Source organism: Lampris incognitus, chromosome 14 (genome assembly GCF_029633865.1).
Source record: "Lampris incognitus isolate fLamInc1 chromosome 14, fLamInc1.hap2, whole genome shotgun sequence".
Taxonomy (NCBI): Eukaryota; Metazoa; Chordata; class Actinopteri; order Lampriformes; family Lampridae; genus Lampris; species Lampris incognitus.
This window is the reverse complement of record NC_079224.1, coordinates 50366099-50387761: the sequence shown is the minus strand read 5'-3', so window position 1 is coordinate 50387761 and position 21663 is coordinate 50366099. Positions and strand designations below refer to the sequence as shown.

Below are 21663 nucleotides of genomic sequence, written 5' to 3'. Positions count from 1 at the left end.
TCAAGGTGATCATTATGGGTCCAGCAGCATGAAATAACATTTTAATAGTAACTAAATCTAAATAGTTCACCATCTGAACAAATCCAAACATTCACAATTTGAACAATTAAAGTTATCTCAGCTTGTGTGACAACCACAGAAAATAGCGTAACAGGAAAAATAATCTGTAAACTTAAACGAGTAACCATTAGCTGTTAGCAGAACTAGCTAGGTTCTTCTAGGTAATTCTCTCATCTTACTCTCTTTTTTGCACCAAAAAAAGCACCGGATATCTTCTGTTACTTTCCTCTTGCTCATGTTGACTCTGTGAATGAAAGTAGCAGATGCATTTGAACTAATGCAATACCCTTGGCACAAATTGGTTTGTAGATGTACCTATCATGTTATCTCATGTGCCGAAATTATCAGTTCAAGTTCATTTAAGCTAACATAAACGTCTAGGGGCTACTGTTAGCAAGCGCTAGGTGGTCTGAACTGATAACCCCAAACACAAGTTATAAACTAGATAAGGCTATAATTCATCTGGAAATACGTAAGAAAATCTAACTCAGAAACCCCAAAGGTAAGAAAGGGTGGTGTACTGGGCTAGACAAGCAAGCTGGCTAGCTACGTTACTTACACTTGCTTACACCATCATTCATGCTCCGGCCTCCTGGTTGTCAGGAGCAACTGCAAGACAGCAACGAGGTCGGCAATCCCAGTGGCAAGGTTAAAATGGTATGGTCCAATCACAGGGGTGTATGACATCATTGGAAAACAAGTATGAATGACATTTTATGTAGTTCGACTGTCTGTGTTGTTATTTTACCTTTTTTGGCGAGGGGGTTAACATTATCATTCATGATATATTTTTTGGGGGGGACAAATTCACCTCTTCTAAATATTGAGGGGGACATGTCCCCCCTGACCCCCCCATAAGTTACACCTGTAAGTATATACAACATGTACAGTACAGTATATACAACATGGTTGGATTTATTGACAGTGTTATGTGTTCATTTGAATGACAGCCTGTGCAAAGAAACTGTTTCTATATCTGGTCGTTTTGGGGTACAGTGCTCTGTAGCACCTACCAGAGGGGAGGAGTGTGAACAGGTTGTGACCAGGGTGTGATGGGTCTGCAGTGATGTTGCCTGCCCGTTTCCTGAGTCTGGAGGTGTATAAGTCCTGAATGGAGGGCAGGTTGGCACCAGTGATTTTCTCTGCAGACTTAACTTTCTGTTGTAGTCTGTCCCTGTCCTGTTTGGTGGCTGATCCAAACCAGACAGTTATGGATGTCCTGAGACAGACTGGATTATTGCAGTGTTGAACTGAGTCAGCAGTTCCTGAGGCAGGTTGAACTTGTTGAGCAGGTGGAGAAAGTATATCCTCTGCTGGGCCTTTTTGATGATTGGGTCTATGTTGGATGCCCAGATTAGGTCCTGGGAGATTATGGAACCCAGAAATCTGTAGTTTTTCCCCATGCTGTTTGGTATGGTGGGGGGGGGCAGTGTTGGGGGGCTCCGCCTGAAGTCCACTGTTATCTCCATTGTTCTGAGCGTGTTCGGCTCCAGGCTGTTATGGCCACACCAGAGGGCCAGCTGATCAACCTCCTGTCTATATGAAGACTCATCACCATCCTGGATAAGGCCAATGATGGTTGTGTCATCTGTAAACTTCAGGAGTTTAACAGACAGGTCACCTGAGGTGCAGTAATTTGTGTAGAGCGAGAAGAGCAGAGAGAAGAGCACACGTCCCTGGGGGGCGCCAGTGCTGATTGTCTGGGTGCTGGATGTGATTTTCCCCAGCCTCACCAGCTGCCTCCTGTCTGTCAGGCAGTTTTTAATCCACTGGCTGATGGGGGCTGGTACAGTGAGCCGGGTGAGTTTGGAGTGGAGGATATCTGGGATGATGGTGTTGAATGCTGAGCTGAAGTCCACAAACAGGACCCTTGCGTATGTCCCTGGGGCATCTAGGTGTTGGTAGATGTAGTGCAATCCCATGCTGACTGCATCATCATGCATGCTCAATAATCCAGGTAAGAAAATCAAAGAGAGTTGAATCAGTTCATCTGGACACAACATTTATTGAGAGAAACGTTTCATTACTCATCTAAGTGACCTCTTAAGTTTCATCTGACTGCAGGGATCCCCACCCTTATAAACAATACAGTGGCATAATGATGGAAAACAATGATTGGTTTCATATGCAAATTGTTGTGACCATTAACTAGAGTTAAAATGGCCGTGTGTACTATTCACAGAGGATTAGGGAATGGTTGGATCACTGCAGAAATAGTGAGGGAGACAGCTAGGAAGGTACTTGGTGTGTCATCTAGACAGAGGGAGGAAAACAAGGAGACTTGGTGGTGGAATGAGCAAGTACAGCAAAGTATACAGATGAAGAGGTCGGCAAAGAAGAAGCGGTATAGTCAGAGAGATGAAGAAAGTAGACAGGAGTACAAGGAGATGCAGCGTAAAGCGAAGAGAGAGGTGGCGAAAGTAAAGAAAAAGGCATATGGTGAGTTGTATGACAGGTTAGACACAGGACAGCGAACACGTCAGGCCAGGACTCCACAGTCTACACCATCTACAGACCAGTGGCCACTCTTTCAAGGATGAGGATGTGCACATCCTTCATAGGAAGGAACACTGGTTTGAATGGGGAGCCAAAGAGACCATCTATGTGAAGACGGAACGACCATCCCTGGACCGGGGGGGGGGGGGGGGGGGCTAAGAGTACATCTGTCTCCATCTTACAGTGCTGTGATTGCAACTATTCCCCAACCCTCTGTGAATAGTAAACATGGCCCTTGTAACTCTAGTTAATGGTCACGCCCATATTTGTATATGACAATGATCGTTGTTTGATGATGAAAATTAGTGATGAACGTTTCTCCCAATACGTTGTGTCCAGATAAATTGATTCAACTTTCTGTGATCATTCCTTGCATATATTCCTGAAGATTGTTGTGCTGTGATTCTAAGTACATTGAGAGCTACTAAACTGGAGTCAAATTCCATGTACGTGCAAACATACATTGCCAAATAAAGATGATTCTGATTCTGACTAAAACAGATTTCTCTGCTCACCTATGAAACCATAGCCTTTATGTCTGGCTGTCGTGGTGTCTCTTGCTAACATACAGGACTTGATTCTGCCAAAGGCCTCAAACACACTTTTGATGTCATCGTCTGAGAGGTCAGGGTGAACAGATGCCACATAGATCCTGTTGAAGGCACGCGCCTCCTCTGCTAGCTGGTCAATGATTGGCTGTGCCTGTCCGATGTTGCTAGGCCGCCCTACCTGGAGGAAAGAAGACAGTCAACATCAGAAATAAGAGACAGACTGACGATATGGACATTACCAGATATGGACATTACCTGATATGGACATTACCAGACAAGAATGACTGCCCATAATAATGCCTGACAGAGTAAAAATAAAAGACTAATAACGACAGAGTAGTAATGACATATACTGAGCAATTATTTGTTTTTCATTCATGCATTCATCTTCAGCCACTTCTCGGAGTCGGGTCGCAGTGGCAGCAAGCTAAGTAGGGCACTCCAGACGTCCCTCTCCACAGCAACGCCCTCCAGCTCCTCCTGGGGGATCCCAAGGCATTCCTAGGTCAGGTTGGACATGTAGTCCCTCCCGCGGGTTCTGGGTCTACCTTGGGGTCTCCTCCCAGTTGGCCGTGCCCGGAAAACCTCCAAAGGAAGGCATCCAGGAGGCATCCTAATCTGATGCCCGAACCACCTCAACTGGCTCCTTTCAACGTGAAGGAGCAGCGGCTCTACTCCGAGCTCCCTCTGGATGTCCGAGCTCCTCACCCTATCTCTAAGGCTGAGCCCAGACACCCTACGGAGGAAGCTCATTTCAGCCGCTTGTATCCACGATCTCACCCTTTCGGTCACTACCCAGAGCTCATGACCATAGGGGAGGGTTGGAATGAAGATTGACTGGTAAATTGAGAGTATTTGTTTTTATATTTTAATTATTCTGTTTGGTAGCGACATTAAATGTCATTGTATTTTCCTTTCGTGTCCTGATAAGCAGCCATCACAATCAGCCATGCATCTGTGATGCTGTGAGGGAACATTGGCCTACAGACCCACTGGTGAAACTGTCAGAAGAAGAGATGGTACCAAGGTTTCATGGTAAAAACTGTTCTAAGTATGAAGAGAGACAACATTATCAAACAACTTCTCCGCTGAAGCTTTATTTACCACCTGACAACACAACAGAGTTCCATAAAGAAACGTCAGCTCAGACATCTTTCTCCCAAAACTGACACTCCACTGAGACCAGGAACATTCCATGGAAAGGAGTGAATCCTACACAACCTCAAAAACCTTTTCATTCTTCAAGTTTTGTAACTGAATTTTCAGTGAAAAGCGCAAATCCAAAGTGTATGTAATTTATGCCATGACAGAAATTTTTCAAATGAATTACGAAATATTTTCCTATTGGTTTTGGGGTCGGGAGGTGACATGTAGGTCAGGTGACTCGGCCGTACTAAATTGTCCCTAGGAATGAGTGGGTGTGTGTGTGTGTGTGGGCCCTGTGATGGCCTGGTGGCCTGTCCAGGGTGTCTCCCCGCCTGCTGCCCAGTGACTGCTGGGTGAAAAGCTCCAGCATCCCCGCCACCCTGAGAGCAGGATAAGCGGTTAAGATAATGGATGGATGGATATACTACAGGGCTTGTTTGTTTGTTTTTTTTGAAACTGTCAACGGTGTTGATAAAAGTGCTCAACTAATGAGTGGAATAGCAATACAGGTGTAGGAAAAAAACTTTTAATACATAGCAAAACAAGCCTGTTCCATGGGTTGCGCCCATGAAACATTTGCCAGATCTTCTCTGCCAATGCCAAACAGCTTATTTTGCTGTTGCTGTTGACTCTTGTGTTGAGCTTCTGGTCCCCCAGGTGCTGACCATCAGCTGCCTAATAGAAGATTTACTGCCAAGAAGCATTGTTACAACAAAGACATAATATACCAAACACACATTTCCTTACTTTTTGTGTTGAGTTTATATATGTGTGTGTATATATATATATATATATATATATATATATATATATATATATATATATATACACTCACCAGCCACTTTATTAGGCACACCTGTCCAACTGCTCGTTAATGCAAATTTCTAATCAGCCAATCACATGGCAGCAACTCAATGCATTTAGGCATGTAGACATGGTCAAGACGATCTGCTGCAGTTCAAACCGAGCATCAGAATGGGGAAGAAAGGTGATTTAAGTGACTTTGAACGTGGCATGGTTGTTGGTGCCAGACGGGCTGGTCTGAGTATTACAGAAACCGCTGATCTACTGGGATTTTCACACACAACCATCTCTAGGGTTTACAGAGAATGGTCCAAAAAAGAGAAAATATCCAGTGAGCGGCAGTTCTGTGGGTGAAAATGCCTTGTTGATGCCAGAGGTCAGAGGAGAATGGCCAGACTGGTTCGAGCTGATAGAAAGGCAACAGTAACTCAAATAACCACTCATTACAACTGAGGTATGCAGAAGAACATCTCTGAACGCACAACACGTCGAACCTTGAGGCAGATGGGCTACAGCAGCAGAAGACCACACCGGGTGCCACTCCTGTCAGCTAGGAACAGGAAACTGAGGCTACAATTCGCACAGGCTCACCAAAACTGGACAATAGAAGATTGGAAAAACGTTGCCTGGTCTGATGAGTCTCGATTTCTGCTGCGACATTCGGATGGTAGGGTCAGAATTTGGCGTCAACAACATGAAAGCATGGATCCATCCTGCCTTGTATCAACGGTTCAGGCTGGTGGTGGTGGTGTAATGGTGTGGGGAATATTTTCTTGGCGCACTTTGGGCCCCTTAGTACCAATTGAGCATCGTGTCAATGCCACAGCCTACCTGAGTATTGTTGCTGATCATGTCCATCCCTTTATGACCACAGTGTTCCCATCTTCTGATGGCTACTTCCAGCAGGATAACGCGCCATGTCATAAAGCTTGAATCATCTCAGACTGGTTTCTTGAACATGACAATGAGTTCACTGTACTCAAATGGCCTCCACAGTCACCAGATCTCAATCCAATAGAGCACCTTTGGGATGTGGCGGACCGGGAGATTCACGTCATGGATGTGCAGCCGACAAATCTGCAGCAACTGCGTGATGCTATCATGTCAATATGGACCAAACTCTCTGAGGAATGTTTCCAGTACCTTGTTGAATCTATGCCACGAAGGATTAAGGCAGTTCTGAAGGCAAAAGGGGGTCCAACCCAGTACTAGCAAGGTGTACCTAATAAAGTGGCCAGTGAGTGTATATATATATATATATATATATATACATAGTTTTTTTCCGAAACCGTCAATGGTGTTGTGAGTGCTCAACTAATGAGGAGTGGAATATCAACACAGATACAGGAAAAAAAAAGTTTTTTCCCATAAATCTATTTCTGATTTTCCCCTTTTTTTCCTCCCAATTTAGTGGCCAATCGATCCGTACACGACCGCGGACCCTAGGATAGAAATAAATGAAAATAGGCGCAGTAAGGTGCAATAATATGGAAACCCTGGGAACATGGCGACTACTCTATTTCCAACAATGCGGAATGAGACGTCTGAAGGAGAGCTGACGTACAGGGGGCGTGGCCTGAACACAGCGCGGAGTAGCCGCGTGACAGGGAAGCTCCGCAACCCTCACTACAAATTTAGAATAAAACACACTCACGCCGCAAATACTATGACCAAGAGACGACATAACAATAAGAATAAGACAACGAACCAATAATTGTCTCCCGAAGAGGACAAAGCCACTTCTGACGCCGACGGCGACGCTAACAGCTTAACCGCAATGGCTGGCAACCGCAGCGCTAGCTGCGACACCACGAGCCCTCAGCCTACCCTGGCTAGCATCTTAACCGAAATGGCTAGCAACCCCAGCGCTACCGGCGACACCACGAGCCCTCAGCCTACCCTGGCTAGCATCTTAACCGAAATGGCTAACAACCGCAGCACTACCGGCGACACCACGAGCCCTCAGCCTACCCTGGCTAGCAGCTTAACCGAAATGGCTAGCAACCCCAGCACTACTGGCGACACCACGAGCCCTCAGCCTACCCTGGCTGGCATCTTAACCGAAATGGCTAGCAACCGCAGCACTACCGGCGACACCACGAGCCCTCAGCCTACCCTGGCTAGCATCTTAACTGCTATCGCTAGCAACCCCAGCGCTACCGGCGACACCACGAGCCCTCAGCCTACCCTGGCTAGCATCTTAACCGCTATGGCTAGCAACCGCAGCGCTAGCGGCGACACCACGAGCCCTCAGCCTACCCTGGCTAGCAGCTTAACCCCTATGGCTAGCAACCCCAGCACTACCGGCGACACCACGAGCCCTCGGCCTACCCTGGCTAGCATCTTAACCGCAATGGCTAGCAACCGCAGCGCTACCGGCGACACCAGGAGCCCTCAGCCTACCCTGGCTAGCAGCTTAACCGCAGTGGCTAGCAACCGCAGCGCTACCGGCGACACCACGAGCCCTCAGCCTACCCTGGCTAGCATCTTAACCGAAATGGCTAACAACCGCAGCACTACCGGCGACACCACGAGCCCTCAGCCTACCCTGGCTAGCAGCTTAACCGAAATGGCTAGCAACCCCAGCACTACCGGCGACACCACGAGCCCTCAGCCTACCCTGGCTAGCATCTTAACCGAAATGGCTAGCAACCGCAGCACTACCGGCGACACCACGAGCCCTCAGCCTACCCTGGCTAGCAGCTTAACCGAAATGGCTAGCAACCCCAGCACTACCGGCGACACCACGAGCCCTCAGCCTACCCTGGCTAGCATCTTAACCGAAATGGCTAGCAACCGCAGCACTACCGGCGACACCACGAGCCCTCAGCCTACCCTGGCTAGCATCTTAACCGCTATGGCGACACCACGAGCCCTCAGCCTACCCTGGCTAGCATCTTAACCCCTATGGCTAGCAACCCCAGCACTACCGGCGACACCACGAGCCCTCAGCCTACCCTGGCTAGCAGCTTAACCGCAATGGCTAGCAACCGCAGCGCTACCGGCGACACCACGAGCCCTCAGCCTACCCTGGCTAGCATCTTAACCGCTATCCAGAAACTAGACGGGGACATGAGGGCGAGGCTCAATACGCTGGACACTAAACTAAATGCAGACTAAACTTCACTAACCGACCACTCAGCTCGCATTGCTGACTTGCAGGAGTGCGCTACCGGCTACGAGACCCGTACCGCAGCCCCGGAGAAGCGGTGTGATGAGCTGGCTGAGACCAGCAAAGCCACGAAGAGGAAGCGGATTGAGCTAGAAGGCCGTTCCAGACGCTCCAACATCAAAACCATTGGTCCACCAGAGAAAGCTGAGGGCGGCAACCCAACGGAGTTCGGTGCGGGGTTCTTACCTAAACTCCTGGGAGTGCAGAACTTCCCCGGTGGACTGAAAGTGAACCGGGCGCGCCGCGTAGGCGCGCAACCATCGCCCGCAAGACCGCGCACCGTGATCGCCAAAATCCGCCACTTTCCGGAGAAGGAGAAGATGTTGAAGCTCGCTGCCCGCCGACCATCTCCTCTGTCCTGTAACGGAGCTCGGATCAACGTGTGCCCAGACTTCCCGCCTGGAGCAGCCGAGCAACGCCGAGCCTTTGACGGAGCGAAGAGGAAGCCGAGCGATGCAGGGATAAAACACGGCCTCCTTTTCCCTGCGAGACCGATCACCACCCATGGAAACCAACAGCAAATATTCCAGAAACCCGCAGATGCCGAAGCTTTCATAGACAGCATGGCGTCTAGCCGCTGCCAGTGGGTCTCCGTGTTGACTCACCCTCATACCGGGGGGGGGGGGGTTGTGATCCCCGCTTTGCTCAACTTGAACTGGCCGTGTGAGTGCTACGGACGTGAGGGTGGACAGAGCTTCCTCACTACACCGATAAGGTATACTACGTAGCCCGCCGCTCTCCTCTGCAGAGGTAACGTTGGGGTTATTTCATTGCTGTGTTTAGCGGTTTCTCCGTGTTCATGAGGGAACTTGCGCTTTACTTGGTTCGGGGAAGTGGGCGGGGGAAGGTTTGTTATGCGTTTTTCTCTGTTCGAGTTTCTGCTCTCTCTGCTCAGTACTGTCTCCGACAGCATTATTATTGATGAGGATGCGTCGCATGATGTTTCTGTATGGCTGCAACAGGTTACACAGGCTCGCCACTAGGCGGCAGCCTAACCCTACTCAGCTGGAATGTGAAAGGCTTAGGGTCCAATCTGAAAAGAGGAAAGGGTTTCTCGCACTTGAAATCCTTATCTGGGGATATAATGCTTTTACAAGAAACGCATATTAAGCACACAGAACAGCGGAGGTTAAAATGGAGCTGGGTATCTCAGGTATTTCAGTCCACCTTTCCGTCCAAAGCCAGAGGAGTCGCCATATTAACTCGCAGGAATGTCCCGTTTGTTCACGTCTCGACCATCTCTGAGCCGAATGGTCGTTATCTTACAGTAACAGGCAGTGTTTTATCACGGCCGGCATGTCACCCTCCTGAATATATATGCACCCAGCTCTGACGACCCTGGTTGTTTTAGAAAAGTTTTTAATCTTATCCCTGATCTATCGACCACCCACCTAATCACCGGTGGAGATTTTAATGCTCTATTAGACTGTTGCACCGACAGAAGTTCTACGCGCCCCATTTCCCCGTCTAACTCCACCATAGCCCTTAATCATCTGATGGGGTCGTTGAACCTGGTTGATATTTGGAGGCAGCAGCACCCGTCTGGTAGAGATTATTCTTTTTTTTTCACAGCTGCATAAATCTTATACAAGAATCGACTACTTTCTAATAGACGCCAAGCTGTCCTCGGGCATCATTTCCACCAAGTATCACAGCATGTTGATATCAGACCACCATAGCCCCGTAGAATTTAAACTTGATATGAAAATGGCGAGGCCCGCATACCACTGGTGATTCAACCCTCTCTTACTTAAGGATGAACAATCCCCAATACACATGGTGAACTCACCACAGCCTACTGGCTACTTGGCTGAGAAGGACGCTCCTGATGTAAGCGACTCCACTTTGTGGGAAGCCCTTAAGGCTGTCGTGCGTGGCCATATTATCGCTTAGGAGGCCAAGTTGGAAAAGGACAGAATGAAAGAAATGTCGGACATTTCTGTTAAGCTTTCAGCACTTGAGAATGAATATAGATCGTCAGCTTCGCCCTCCACACTTAATGACATAATGAAACTACAATTCAAATATAACTATTCTCTCCGACCAGGTCAGCAAAATGTTATTGAAATTGAAACAAAAACACTTGGAGATGAGCGACAAGCCGGATAAACTATTAGTGCGCCAACTTAGGGGTATTCAGGCCAAACGAGTGATTAATAAAATTAAAACCAGAACGGGCTCTATATCCACAGAGCCTCAACAGATCGAGTGTTTCCGTGAATTCTATGAGAATCTCTACACCTCGAGAATCACTGCTGATACAGCGCGGATTTCAGACCTTCTCAGCGCTCTACGCCTATCTAAACTGTGTGCCTCGGTGCAAACTGAATTAAATGCAGACATAACTTTAGAGGAAGTTACAGAAGCAATACGCTCTTTCCCTAACGGGAAGGCTGCCGGACCGGACAGGTATGGCACAGAGTTCTATAAAGCACACTCGGACAAAGTCTCTCCCATTATGTTAAGGATGTTTAATCATTCTATTGCAACGGGACGTCTCCCTGAATCCCTGTACGCGGCTAACATATCCTTGTTATTGAAGAAAGATAAGGATGAAACCGATCCAGCATCATACCGTCCTATTGCCCTCCTCGGCTGTGACTTAAAGGTGTTCACCAAGATACTTGCAAACAGACTTAATAGAGGTATAGCAACTATAATCCACCATGGCCAAACTGGATTTATCCCAGGAAGATTTTCCTTCTTTAACGTCAGACGATTAATGAATATAATGTACTCTAAATATGATAAAGACGCCAGTATTGCTGTCTTGGCACTCGATGCCCAAAAAGCCTTTGATCAGGTTGAATGGAGATATATTTTGACAGTGTTGAGAGAGTTTGGCCTAGGTGACAATTTCACCTCATGGGTCAAAATGCTATACGCCAGCCCAACAGCCTCAGTTATCACCAACAGTGATAAATCACCCGCCTTTACATTGCACCGCTCCTGCCGTCAAGGCTGCCCTTTAAGCCCGTTACTATTCGCACTCGCCATGGAGCCCCTTGCTATTAGTATAAGAAATCATCCCTCTATAGCCCCATTGATGCTAGGCAAGGTGGATCACCACATCTCGCTCTACGTGGATGATGTGGCTCTGCTTCTCTCCCGCCCCGAAGAATCTCTACTGCCCTTACTAGAACTAATTACAGAGTTTGGTGAACTTTCTGGGTACACTATAAACTGGGACAAAAGCGAATTCATGCAGCTTAAAGGGAAGTTGAACTCAACATTTGTAAAAAATGTTCCCTTCCGCATTACTACAGATGAGATTAAATATTTAGGCGTGGTCATCCCTAGAGATCCCAAACTGATTTATAAACTGAACTACTTGAGCATGGTAGACAAATTGAAATCCAATATTGAAACCTGGAGGTTCTTACCTTTATCCATGATAGGAGGAGTCAACGCAGTTAAAATGGTGGCTCTCCCCAGGTTTATATACCTCTTCCAGAATCTACCAATATTTTTGCCCAAGTCTTTCTTTAAGCTACTAGACTCGAGTCCTTCCCTTTGTCTGGGGATACAAGGCACATCATATAGCCAAAAAGCACATACTCAAACCCAAAAGTGCAGGGGGTCTCAGTCTGCCTAATTTCCAATCCTACTACTGGGCTGCCAACTGCAGAGCGTTGATGTACTGGCAAGGCGCGTACCCAAACAGTCTCACCACCTCCACCCCGTCATGGCTTGCAATAGAGCAGGATATCACCAAAAGCTCTCTCCCCGCTCTTCTCTTCGCTAGGAACGTACCTCCAAAAGCCACTGTGGGTGATAACTTTATGCTTATTAACTCTCTAAAAATCTGGTATCAAATTAGGAAAGTGTTTGCTCTACTTGACAGCTCTGCCTACACTCCTGTTTGCAACAACCATGCCTTTTCCCCTTCTCTAACTGATAATGCCTTCACAATTTGGAGAAACAAAGGTATCATCACTATTGCAAACCTTTATATAGATAATGCATTCGCCACCTTCGCACCGTTAAGGGAAAAGTATGCACTCCCTGCATCCCATTTCTTCCGTTATCTCCAGATTAGAGACTACGTCCGTACCAACCTACCTAACTTTGAGGTGTTCCCTGCCGCTGTCAACTTATATACCCTTATGAATCAGCCCCCTCATTCAAGGAGACTTGTTACTAGATTTGTTGATGTTTTTACAACACACAATTCAGTCTTCACACAGCACTTAAAAGAAGCTTGGGAGGATCTTGGTATGGCAATCGAAGATGAGGGTTGGGAAACAAGCCTTAAAGCGATCCACAACTGTTCTATAAACTCCCGACACCAATTTATCCAATTTAAAGTGATTCATAGGCTGCACTACTGTACCAAGCTACACGCATTTTATCCCTCTGTTTCCCCAATCTGCCTGAAATGTAAAGCAGTGGAGGGCACACTGGGCCATCTTTTTTGGTCTTGCCCTAAACTAAATAAGTTCTGGTCAGATATTTTTAAATGCTTTTCTGATGTATATAGTTGTGACCTCACACCAGACTCATACACCACCATCCTGAGGGAAACCAAGCATCATCTAACTCTGTCTCACTTGGAACAGAAGACAATACATTATGGCATGGTTGTTGCAAAAATGATTATACTCACAAAGTGGAAGGGTGAAGAGGTGCCTGTGTTTAGAACCTGGTTAGCTGAAATCACCAATCTGCTACATATGGAGAAGATTCGATACACTGTCTCTCTTAAGTCTGCAACCTTTAACTCAATGTGGCAACCATTCCTTTCTTATCTGTCAAAGTCATCTTGAATTGAAAATGTTTTTCTTTGGGGGGGGGGAGTTAATTTATATACTACATTGTATTAAGTCTTTATACTGTAGGGATAGTGAATCAGGAAGTTCAGCGGATTAGCAAGGAGGAAGTGAGGGCAGCTATGAAGAGGATGAAGAATGGAAAGGCAGTTGGTCCTGATGACATACCTGTGGAGGCATGGAGATGTTTAGGAGAGATGGCAGTGGAGTTTTTAACTAGATTGTTTAACCCAATCCTGGAAAGTGAGAGGATGGCTGAGGAGTGGAGAAGAAGCATACTGGTACCGATTTTCAAGAACAAGGGCGATGTGCAGAACTGTAACAACTACAGAGGTATAAAGTTGATCAGCCACAGCATGAAGATTTGGGAAAGAGTAATAGAAGCTAGGTTAAGAGGAGAGGTGACGATCAGCGAGCAGCAGTATGGTTTCATGCCACGAAAGAGCGCCACAGATGCGATGTTTGCTTTGAGAATGTTGATTGAGAAGTATAGAGAAGGCCAGAAAGAGTTGCATTGTGTCTTTGTAGATTTAGAGAAAGCTTATGACAGAGTGCCGAGAGAGGAGGTGTGGTATTGTATGAGGAAGTCAGGAGTTGCAGAGAAGTATGTAGGAGTGGTGCAGGATACGTATGAGGGAAGTGTGACAATGGTGAGGTGTGCGGTTGGAATGACAGATGGGTTCAAGGTGGAGGTGGGATTACATCAAGGATCGGCTCTGAGCCCTTTCTTGTTTGCAATGGTGATGGACAGGTTGACGGACAAGATCAGGCAGGAGTCTCCATGGACGATGATGTTCGCGGATGACATTGTGATCTGTAGCGAGAGTAGGGTGCAGGTTGAGGAGAGCCTGGAGAGGTGGAGGTATGCACTGGAGAGAAGAGGAATGATAGTCAGTAGGAGCAAGACGGAATACTTATGCGTGAATGAGAGAGAGGACAGTGGAATGGTCAGGATGCAAGGAGTGGAGGTGACCAAGGCATTTGAGTTTAAATACTTGGGGTCAACTGTCCAAAGTAACGGGGAGTGCAGTAGAGAGGTGAAAAAGAGAGTGCAGGCAGGTTGGAGTGGGTGGAGAAGTGTGTCAGGAGTGATTTGCGACAGAAGGGTATCAGCAAGAGTTAAAGGGAAAGTTTACAAGATGGTTGTGAGACCAGCTATGTTATATGGTTTGGAGACAGTGGCACTGACGAAAAGACAGGAGGCGGAGCTGGAGGTGGCAGAGTTGAAGATGCTAAGATTTTCACTGGGAGTAACGAAGAAGGACATGATTAGGAACGATTATATTAGAGGGACCGCTCAGATTGGACGGTTTGGAGACAAAGCAAGAGAGGCAAGATTGAGATGGTGTGGACATGTGTGGAGGAGAGATGCTGGGTATATTGGGAGAAGGATGCTGAATATGGAGCTGCCAGGGAAGAGGAGAAGAGGAAGGCCAAAGAGGAGCTTTATGGATGTGGTGAGGGAAGACATGCAGGTGGCTGGTGTGACAGAGGAAGACGCAGATGACAGGAAGAAATGGAAACGGATGATCCGCTGTGGCGACCCCTAACGGGAGCAGCCAAAAGTAGTAGTAGTACTGTACATTTTTCCTTTTTAATTTTTCTTAAATTTTTTATTTTTTTACCTTCAGTCTGAGACATCTATTCGCATCTATCCCATTTAAAAGATGGTGCCGAACGTAATTTCTTTTTGTATCTTAAGAGCAGTTCTGTTGTTATGGTTGCTTTTGTTATTGTCGTTGTGTCTGTTTGATTTGCTTAGGGGTGGGGGGAGGGGGGAGGTGGGGGGATTTATTGTTTTTGTGATCTGTCTTGTCTATCCCTGTTAATTGAAAATTTTATAAATAAAATAATAAAAAAATAACTTATTTATAGAATGAGAAGTTGTTGTCGTTATTTAGAGTTATTTACAGGGTAGTTCAGGCTTATGCAAGGTGTCCACATACAGAAGGCAGAAAGCACCTAAAGGACTCTCAGACCCTGAGAAACAAGATTCTCTGGTCTGATGAAACCAAGATTGAACTTTTTGGCCTGAATGCCAAACGTCACGTCTGGAGGAAACCAGGCACCTCTCATCACCTTGCTAATACCATCCCTACAGTGAAGCATGGTGGTGGCAGCATCATGCTGTGGGGATGTTTTTCAGCAGCAGGAACTGGGAGACTAGTCAGGATTGAGGGAAAGAGGAATGGAGCAAAGTACAGAGAGATCTTTGATGAAAACCTGCTCCAGAGCACTCAGGACCTCAGACTGGGGCGAAGGTTTACCTTTCAACACGACAACGACCCCAAGCACACAGCCAAAACAACGAAGGAGTGGCTTCGAGATATGTCTGTGAATGTCCTTGAGTGGCCCAGCCAGAGCCCAGACTTGAACCCCATTGAACATCTCTGGAAAGACCTGAAAATAACTGTGCAGCGACGCTCCCCATCTAACTTTGCAGAGCTCGAGAGGATCTGCAGAGAAGAATGGGAGAAATACCCCAAATATAGGTGTGCCAAGCTTGTAGCTTCATACCCAAGAAGACTTGAGGCTGTAATCGCTGCCAAGGGTGCCTCAACCAAGTACCGAGTAAAGGGTGTGAATACTTATGTACATGCAATATTTCAGTTTTTTATTTTTAATAAATTTGCAAAAATTTCTACAAAACCTTTTTCGCTTTGTCATTATGGGGTATTGTGTGTAGATTGATGAGAAAAAAAGGAATTTAATCCATTTTGGAATAAGGCTGTAACATAACAAAATGTGGGGAAAGTGAAGGGGTGTGAATACTTTCCGGATGCACTGTATATTGCACTGTGTTTGTGCATGTGAATGTGTTTGCATGTACTATGTAGGTGTATGTCATGTTGTGGTGTGGAGAGAGGGTCAAAGGGGATAGGGGTGGGTGGGGGGCAGTCTAGGTATCTGTGGGTGTCTGGAGGCTTGTTGGAAAGGCCTACTGTTGTGGAGAAGAAGCTGTTCTTGTGACGCGAGGTTCTGGTTTTTATAGACCTTAACCTCTTGCCAGAGGGGAGGTTTTTGAAGAGACCATGGCCTGGGTGGGAAGGGTCGATCATGAGCTTTCCTGCTCGCCTCAGTGTCCTTCAGGCATACAGCTCCTGCAGGGATGGCAGGTTGCAGTCAATCACCTTCTCATTAGAGCCAATGATATGGTGCAGTCTGCCCTTGTCCTTGGCAGTGGCAGCAGCATACCAGATAGTAATGGAGGGGGATTGGGTGGACTCAATGATGGTGGTGTAAAAGTGCAGCATTATTGGCTTTGTCATGGTGAACTTCTTCAGCTGCCACTGGAAGAACATCCTCTGCTGTCTTGGGTATGATGGTGGCCAGGAAGCAGAGGGATTCCACAGTGTCCACTGGGGGGCCACACAGGGTGATGGGGGTGGGTGGAGCTGGGTTCTTTCTGAAGTTCAAAACAACCTCCGATGTCTTTAGAGCATTGAGCTCCACGTTGTTTTGGTCACACCAGGACACCAGATAGTCAATCTCCCACCTGTAGACAGGCTCATCCCCACCAGAGATGAGCCCAATGAGGGTGATGTCATCAGCAAACTTCAGGAGCCTGACTGACTGGTGACTGGAGGTGCAGCTGTTTGTATATAGGGAGAAGAGTAGAGGGGAAAGGACACAGCCTTAAGGGGAACCAGTACCGAGGGACTGGGAGTCAGAAACTTGTTTCCCCAGCTTCACATGCTGCTTCCTGTCAGATAGGAAGTCAGTGATCCACCTGCTGGGGGAGTCAGGCACGTGCAGCCGGGAAAGCTTGTCCTGCAGCAGATCTGGGATGATGGTGTTGAAGGTGAAGCTGAAATCCACAAACAGGATCCCAACATAGGCTCCTGTAGAGTCCAGGTGTTGGAGGATGAAGTGTAGCACCATGTTTATACATCTGCTGCTGGTTCCTAGTGGGATCTTATTCTAACTGTAGCTGTCTTACTCTATTTACTTACTTGTCTTATTTACTTATTGTAGCTGTAGCTGTTTTTCACCTAGTGTGTCCTTAAATATTTCTTGTTGCCTAGCTGTTTTGACTTAGTTATCCTTTTAACTTATAAATATATTCCTTGGTAACTTGCTGTTAATAGTATTGTGTGAGATTTGATAGAGTTTTACACAAGTGACCAGTTTCTGGGCAATAAGCCTGTTTTCAGTGTACCTCTTTGGCCAATTGGGTGTTAAGTGGCCAGGTGTGGCCTGCACTCCTGGCAGACAATTAGCAATCAGTGTTCTTTAAATCACTGCTGCTACTTGGAAGCGTCAGGCAAACAAGTGTCAAGCGTGACTTTTTCAAGCCAAGACTTCGTCAAGCACGGACTGCTCTTTTTAGATCAGGTCAGTCATCTGTATTTTGTGGACCTAGTATAGACTATGTGTTTCCTTCGCATTCCTGTCCTTTCCTCTTCCTGGGGCTGGCATAGACATTGGGTCACACCTAGGCGCTGTGACCCTACCAATCTCATCTATCCCACTCTCCACTCACGTTGAACAAGTGGTGACGGGTGGGCTCTGGAATTGCCAGTTTGAGGTGCCGAACGCTGAGTTTATCTCAGGCTATGCAGCCTTGCTCTCCCTCACCTTCTTGCTCTAACTAAGACCTGGATCATGCCAGAAAACACTACCACACCCGCAGCTCTGTCTGATGTGTATACTTTTTCTCACACTCCCAGAGCTGGGAGGCGGGGCGGTGGTACTGGCCTGCTGATCTCCCTGAAATGGAAATACTCTCTTGTTTCCATTCCACAATTTTCTCCGCCCTCTTTTGAATTACATACTGTTACTGTCTCTTATCCAGTCAAACTCACCATCGTGGTTGTGTACCACCCACCAGGCCCCTTGGTGAGTTTCTGGAGGAGCTTGACACACTTGTCTTGTACTTCCCTGTTGATGACTCTGCATTTATCCTTCTCGGTGACTTCAACATCCACACTAACAAGCTAGATCCTCTCCTCCTTTGACCTTCACCTCTCACCCTCTCCTCCTACCCACAAGGCTGGCAACCAGCTGGACATTACATTTACTAGACACTGTCCTATTTCCAATCTCTCTGTTACTCCCCTCCAGCTCTCTGACCACTATTTCATGTCCTACTCTCTCTCATTCTCTTCACCCCCCTCAGCCCCTTCCCCTACCCGCATGGTTTCCACCCGTAGACACCTCTGCTCTCTCGCCGCCACTGATCTTCCTTCCTCTGTTACCTCGATCCTCCCTACACCTGAATCTTTCTCTCTCCTACTCCCTAACACTGCTACTGATCTTCTTTTCCCTACCCTCTCCTCTTCTCTGGACAATCTCTGTCCCCTCACCTCCAGGCCTCCATGCCCAACTCCACCTGCCCCTTGGCTGACCGACTCAGTAAGTACTGACAGACAGAGCCTGAGAGTGGCAGAGCGCAAATGGAGAAAAGGCAAACTCCCAGATGACCTTCTCAACTTCCAATCTCTTCTTTCCACTTTCTCCTCCTCCCTTTCTGCTGCTAAGGCTGCCTTCTATCGCTCTAAAATCCTATCCTCTAATCCTAAAAAACTCTTTGAAACCTTCTCTACACTTCTTCAACCCCCACCTCCTCCCCCTACTTCCGGCCTTTTCCCTGATGACTTCGCTAACTTCTTTGACAAGAAGGTAAACGACATCAGATCCTCTTTTTCTCACCACCCAGTTAGTGCTGCTTGCACTATCGCACCCTCCCTCACCTCTCCACGTCCCACCCTATCCCACCTTGCTCCCCTCTCCCCCGACGAGGTTCTCAACCTCATCACATCCAGTCGCCCCACCACATGCTCCCTTGACCCGGTCCCCTCCCCCTCTTCTTCAGTGTATAGCACCTGAAGTCTTTCCCTATCTAACCCACCTCATCAACACCTCCCTCCAGGCAGGATGCTTTCCATCTGCCTTCAAGACTGCTAGTCACCCCCCTTCTCAAGAAACCATCACTTAACCCCTCTGACATCAAAAACTACAGACCGGTTTCCCTTCTACCCTTTCTATCCAAATCTTCGAACGTGCTGTCTTTAACCAACTTTCTTTGTACCTCCACCAGAACAACCTCCTGGACCTCAACCAGTCTGGGTTTAGGGTGGGTCACTCGACAGAGACGGCCCTCCTTGCAGTGACAGAATCGCTGCACTCTTCGAGAACAAATTCTCTCTCCTCTGTCCTGATACTCCTGGACCTGTCAGCTGCGTTCGACATAGTGAACCACCAGATCCTCCTCTCTACCCTCGAGGGGTTGGGTGTCACAGCCTCTACACTCTCAATGTTTGCAACCTACCTGACAGGTCGCTCCTACCAGGTGACATGGAGGGGATCTGTGAGCCTCGCAAACTGACTACAGGTGTTCCACAGGGTTCGGTTCTGGGTCCTCTCCTTCTCTCCCTGTACACGACATCCCTTGGTTCTGTTATTCGCTCACATGACTTCTCTTACCATTGTTATGCCGATGACACCCAGCTGATCTTGTCCTTTCCTCCCTCTGACACACAAGTAGAGACACGCGTTGCTGCGTGCTTGACTGACATCTCGGAGGGGATGGGAACATACCACCTGAAGCTCAATCTGGACAAGACAGAGCTGATGTTCCTCCTGGGGAAACGTTGCCTGCACCGAGACCTGGCCATCATCATTGACCACACCGTGGTGACTCCAACTCGGACTGCGAGGAATCTGGGTGTGATCCTGGATGACCAACTGTCGTTTGCTGCAAACGTTGCATCGGTTGCTCGCTCCTGCAGATTTCTCCTCTATAACATCAGGAGAATTCGCCCATTCCTCACCAACGAGATGGCACAGGTGCTCATCCAGGCTCTGGTCATCTCCCGGCTCGACTACGGCAACTCCCTCCTTGCTGGCGCCCCGGCGTCAACCATCAAACCTCTGGAGCTTGTTCAGAAAGCTGCAGCTCGTCTGGTGTTCAACTGCCCTAAGTTCTCCCACACAACTCCCCTTCTCATGTTCCTACACTGGCTCCCAGTAGCTGCTCGCATCCAGTTTAAGACTCTGGGGCTAGCCTACAGGGCAGTGAAAGGAACAGCTCCTTCCTATCTCCAGGCCACGGTCAAGCCCTACACCCCCGCCCGACCACTTCGCTCTGCTGCCTCGGGACGCCTGGTTGCCCCGTCGCTCAGAGGCCCCTGCTGCAGATCGACCCGGTCACGGCTCTTTTCTGTCCTGGCCCCACAGTGGTCGAATGAACTCCCCACTGATGTCAGGACAGCGGAGTCTCTGCCCATCTTTTGGCGCAGGTTGAAAACTCACCTCTTTAAGAACTACTACCCTGTTACTTGTTCTTAGCACTTATTGTATTCACTCATTAAAAAAAAAATCTCTCTCTTTCACTTTTACTTTAGCACTGGTTTTGCTCTTAGATGCTTGTTTAGATGCACTTATTACCTCGGATGACTAGTAGTTCTCTAATTTCCTACATTAAATGCACTTATTGTAAGTCGCTTTGGATAAAAGCGTCTGGTAAATGACTGTAATGTAAATATTTACTGCATCATCCACAGACCTGTCAGCTCTGTAGGCGAACTGCAGAGGGTCCAGGAGTGGGTTGGTGATGGTTTTAAGGTGGGACAGTACAAGGCACTCAAAAGACTTCATTACCACAGAGGTCAGCATGATGGGTATGTAATCATTGAGTATTGTGGGCCTTGTTTTTTTGGGGAGGGGATGATGGTGGAGTTCTTGAAGCAGGCTGGTACTTGGCATGTCTCCAGTGGTGTTAAAAATGTCTGTGAACACCGGAGACAGCTGATCGGCACAGTGCTTCAGGGTGGAGTGCAAGACGGAGTCTGGTCCAGCTGCTTTGCAGGAGTTCTGTCTCTTGAACAGCCAGTTAAAGTCTCTCTTGAGGATGGAGAGAGTTTTCATTGAGGTACAGGAGGAAGGGGCCTCCAAAGTCGGCAGTTGTGGGGAAGCCCGGACCGCTGCTGAAGCGGGGAAGGATGAGCTGGTGGATGGAGTCACAAGGGATGGTGTTGGAGAGTCACGTGGTACGCTCACCCAAGATGGCTGCATAGCAGTAGGGTCTGGCCAATTCGACAAAACTCTCAGAAAAATCTAGATTATGATTGTATAATTCCGTCTATTTTGCGCCTCGTGGTTACATGATTGAATATGTCCCAAAAGAGTCATTATTTTACTCGTAATCCGCCTCAAAATCAGCGAACTAAAACTTCTACCGAACCAACGAGCAAGATGGCGACGCAGCGTGAAACTAGATACCCCACACCTAGCTAACGTGGCTACTGAACTACAGTGCATTCGGACCATCCTTGAGACTCTAGCTAAAGATGTATCCGGAGTGAAAAGTGGAATGGATTCTCTGAATGACACTGTTAAAAAGCTTGGGGACAGAACTACCGAGGCCGAATCAAGAATATCAGTGCTGGAGGATGACAACGATAAACAGGGCCCTGTCATGGAGGAAATGGTGAAGCAAAACAGGCTGCTGCGAGATAGGCTACCAGCCTTGGAGGGCTACTCCAGGCGCCAGAACATCAGGATTTCGGGTATCAAGGAGGGGGCGGAGGGCAAAGATTACGATGCCTTTCTCAAAACACTGCTACAGGAGAGTTTGGGAATAAACGCGGATGAGTGGTACGAAGCTGACAGGATTCATCGTGTGGGCCCACCCCCGAATGACAACTCCAGACCGAGGCACATC

The 21663-nt window shown here is 47.7% G+C and overlaps 1 protein-coding gene across 1 annotated transcript in view; it reads right to left on the bottom strand.

The window, feature by feature from the left end:
* The window catches only part of puf60a (poly-U binding splicing factor a), a 52809-nt gene that overhangs the window by 10340 nt on the left and 20806 nt on the right, over positions 1-21663 (bottom strand). The window contains exon 7 of the mRNA XM_056292812.1: positions 3072-3285. Within this exon, the coding sequence (XP_056148787.1) occupies positions 3072-3285 (214 nt within the window). The remainder of the gene's footprint in view (positions 1-3071; positions 3286-21663) is intronic.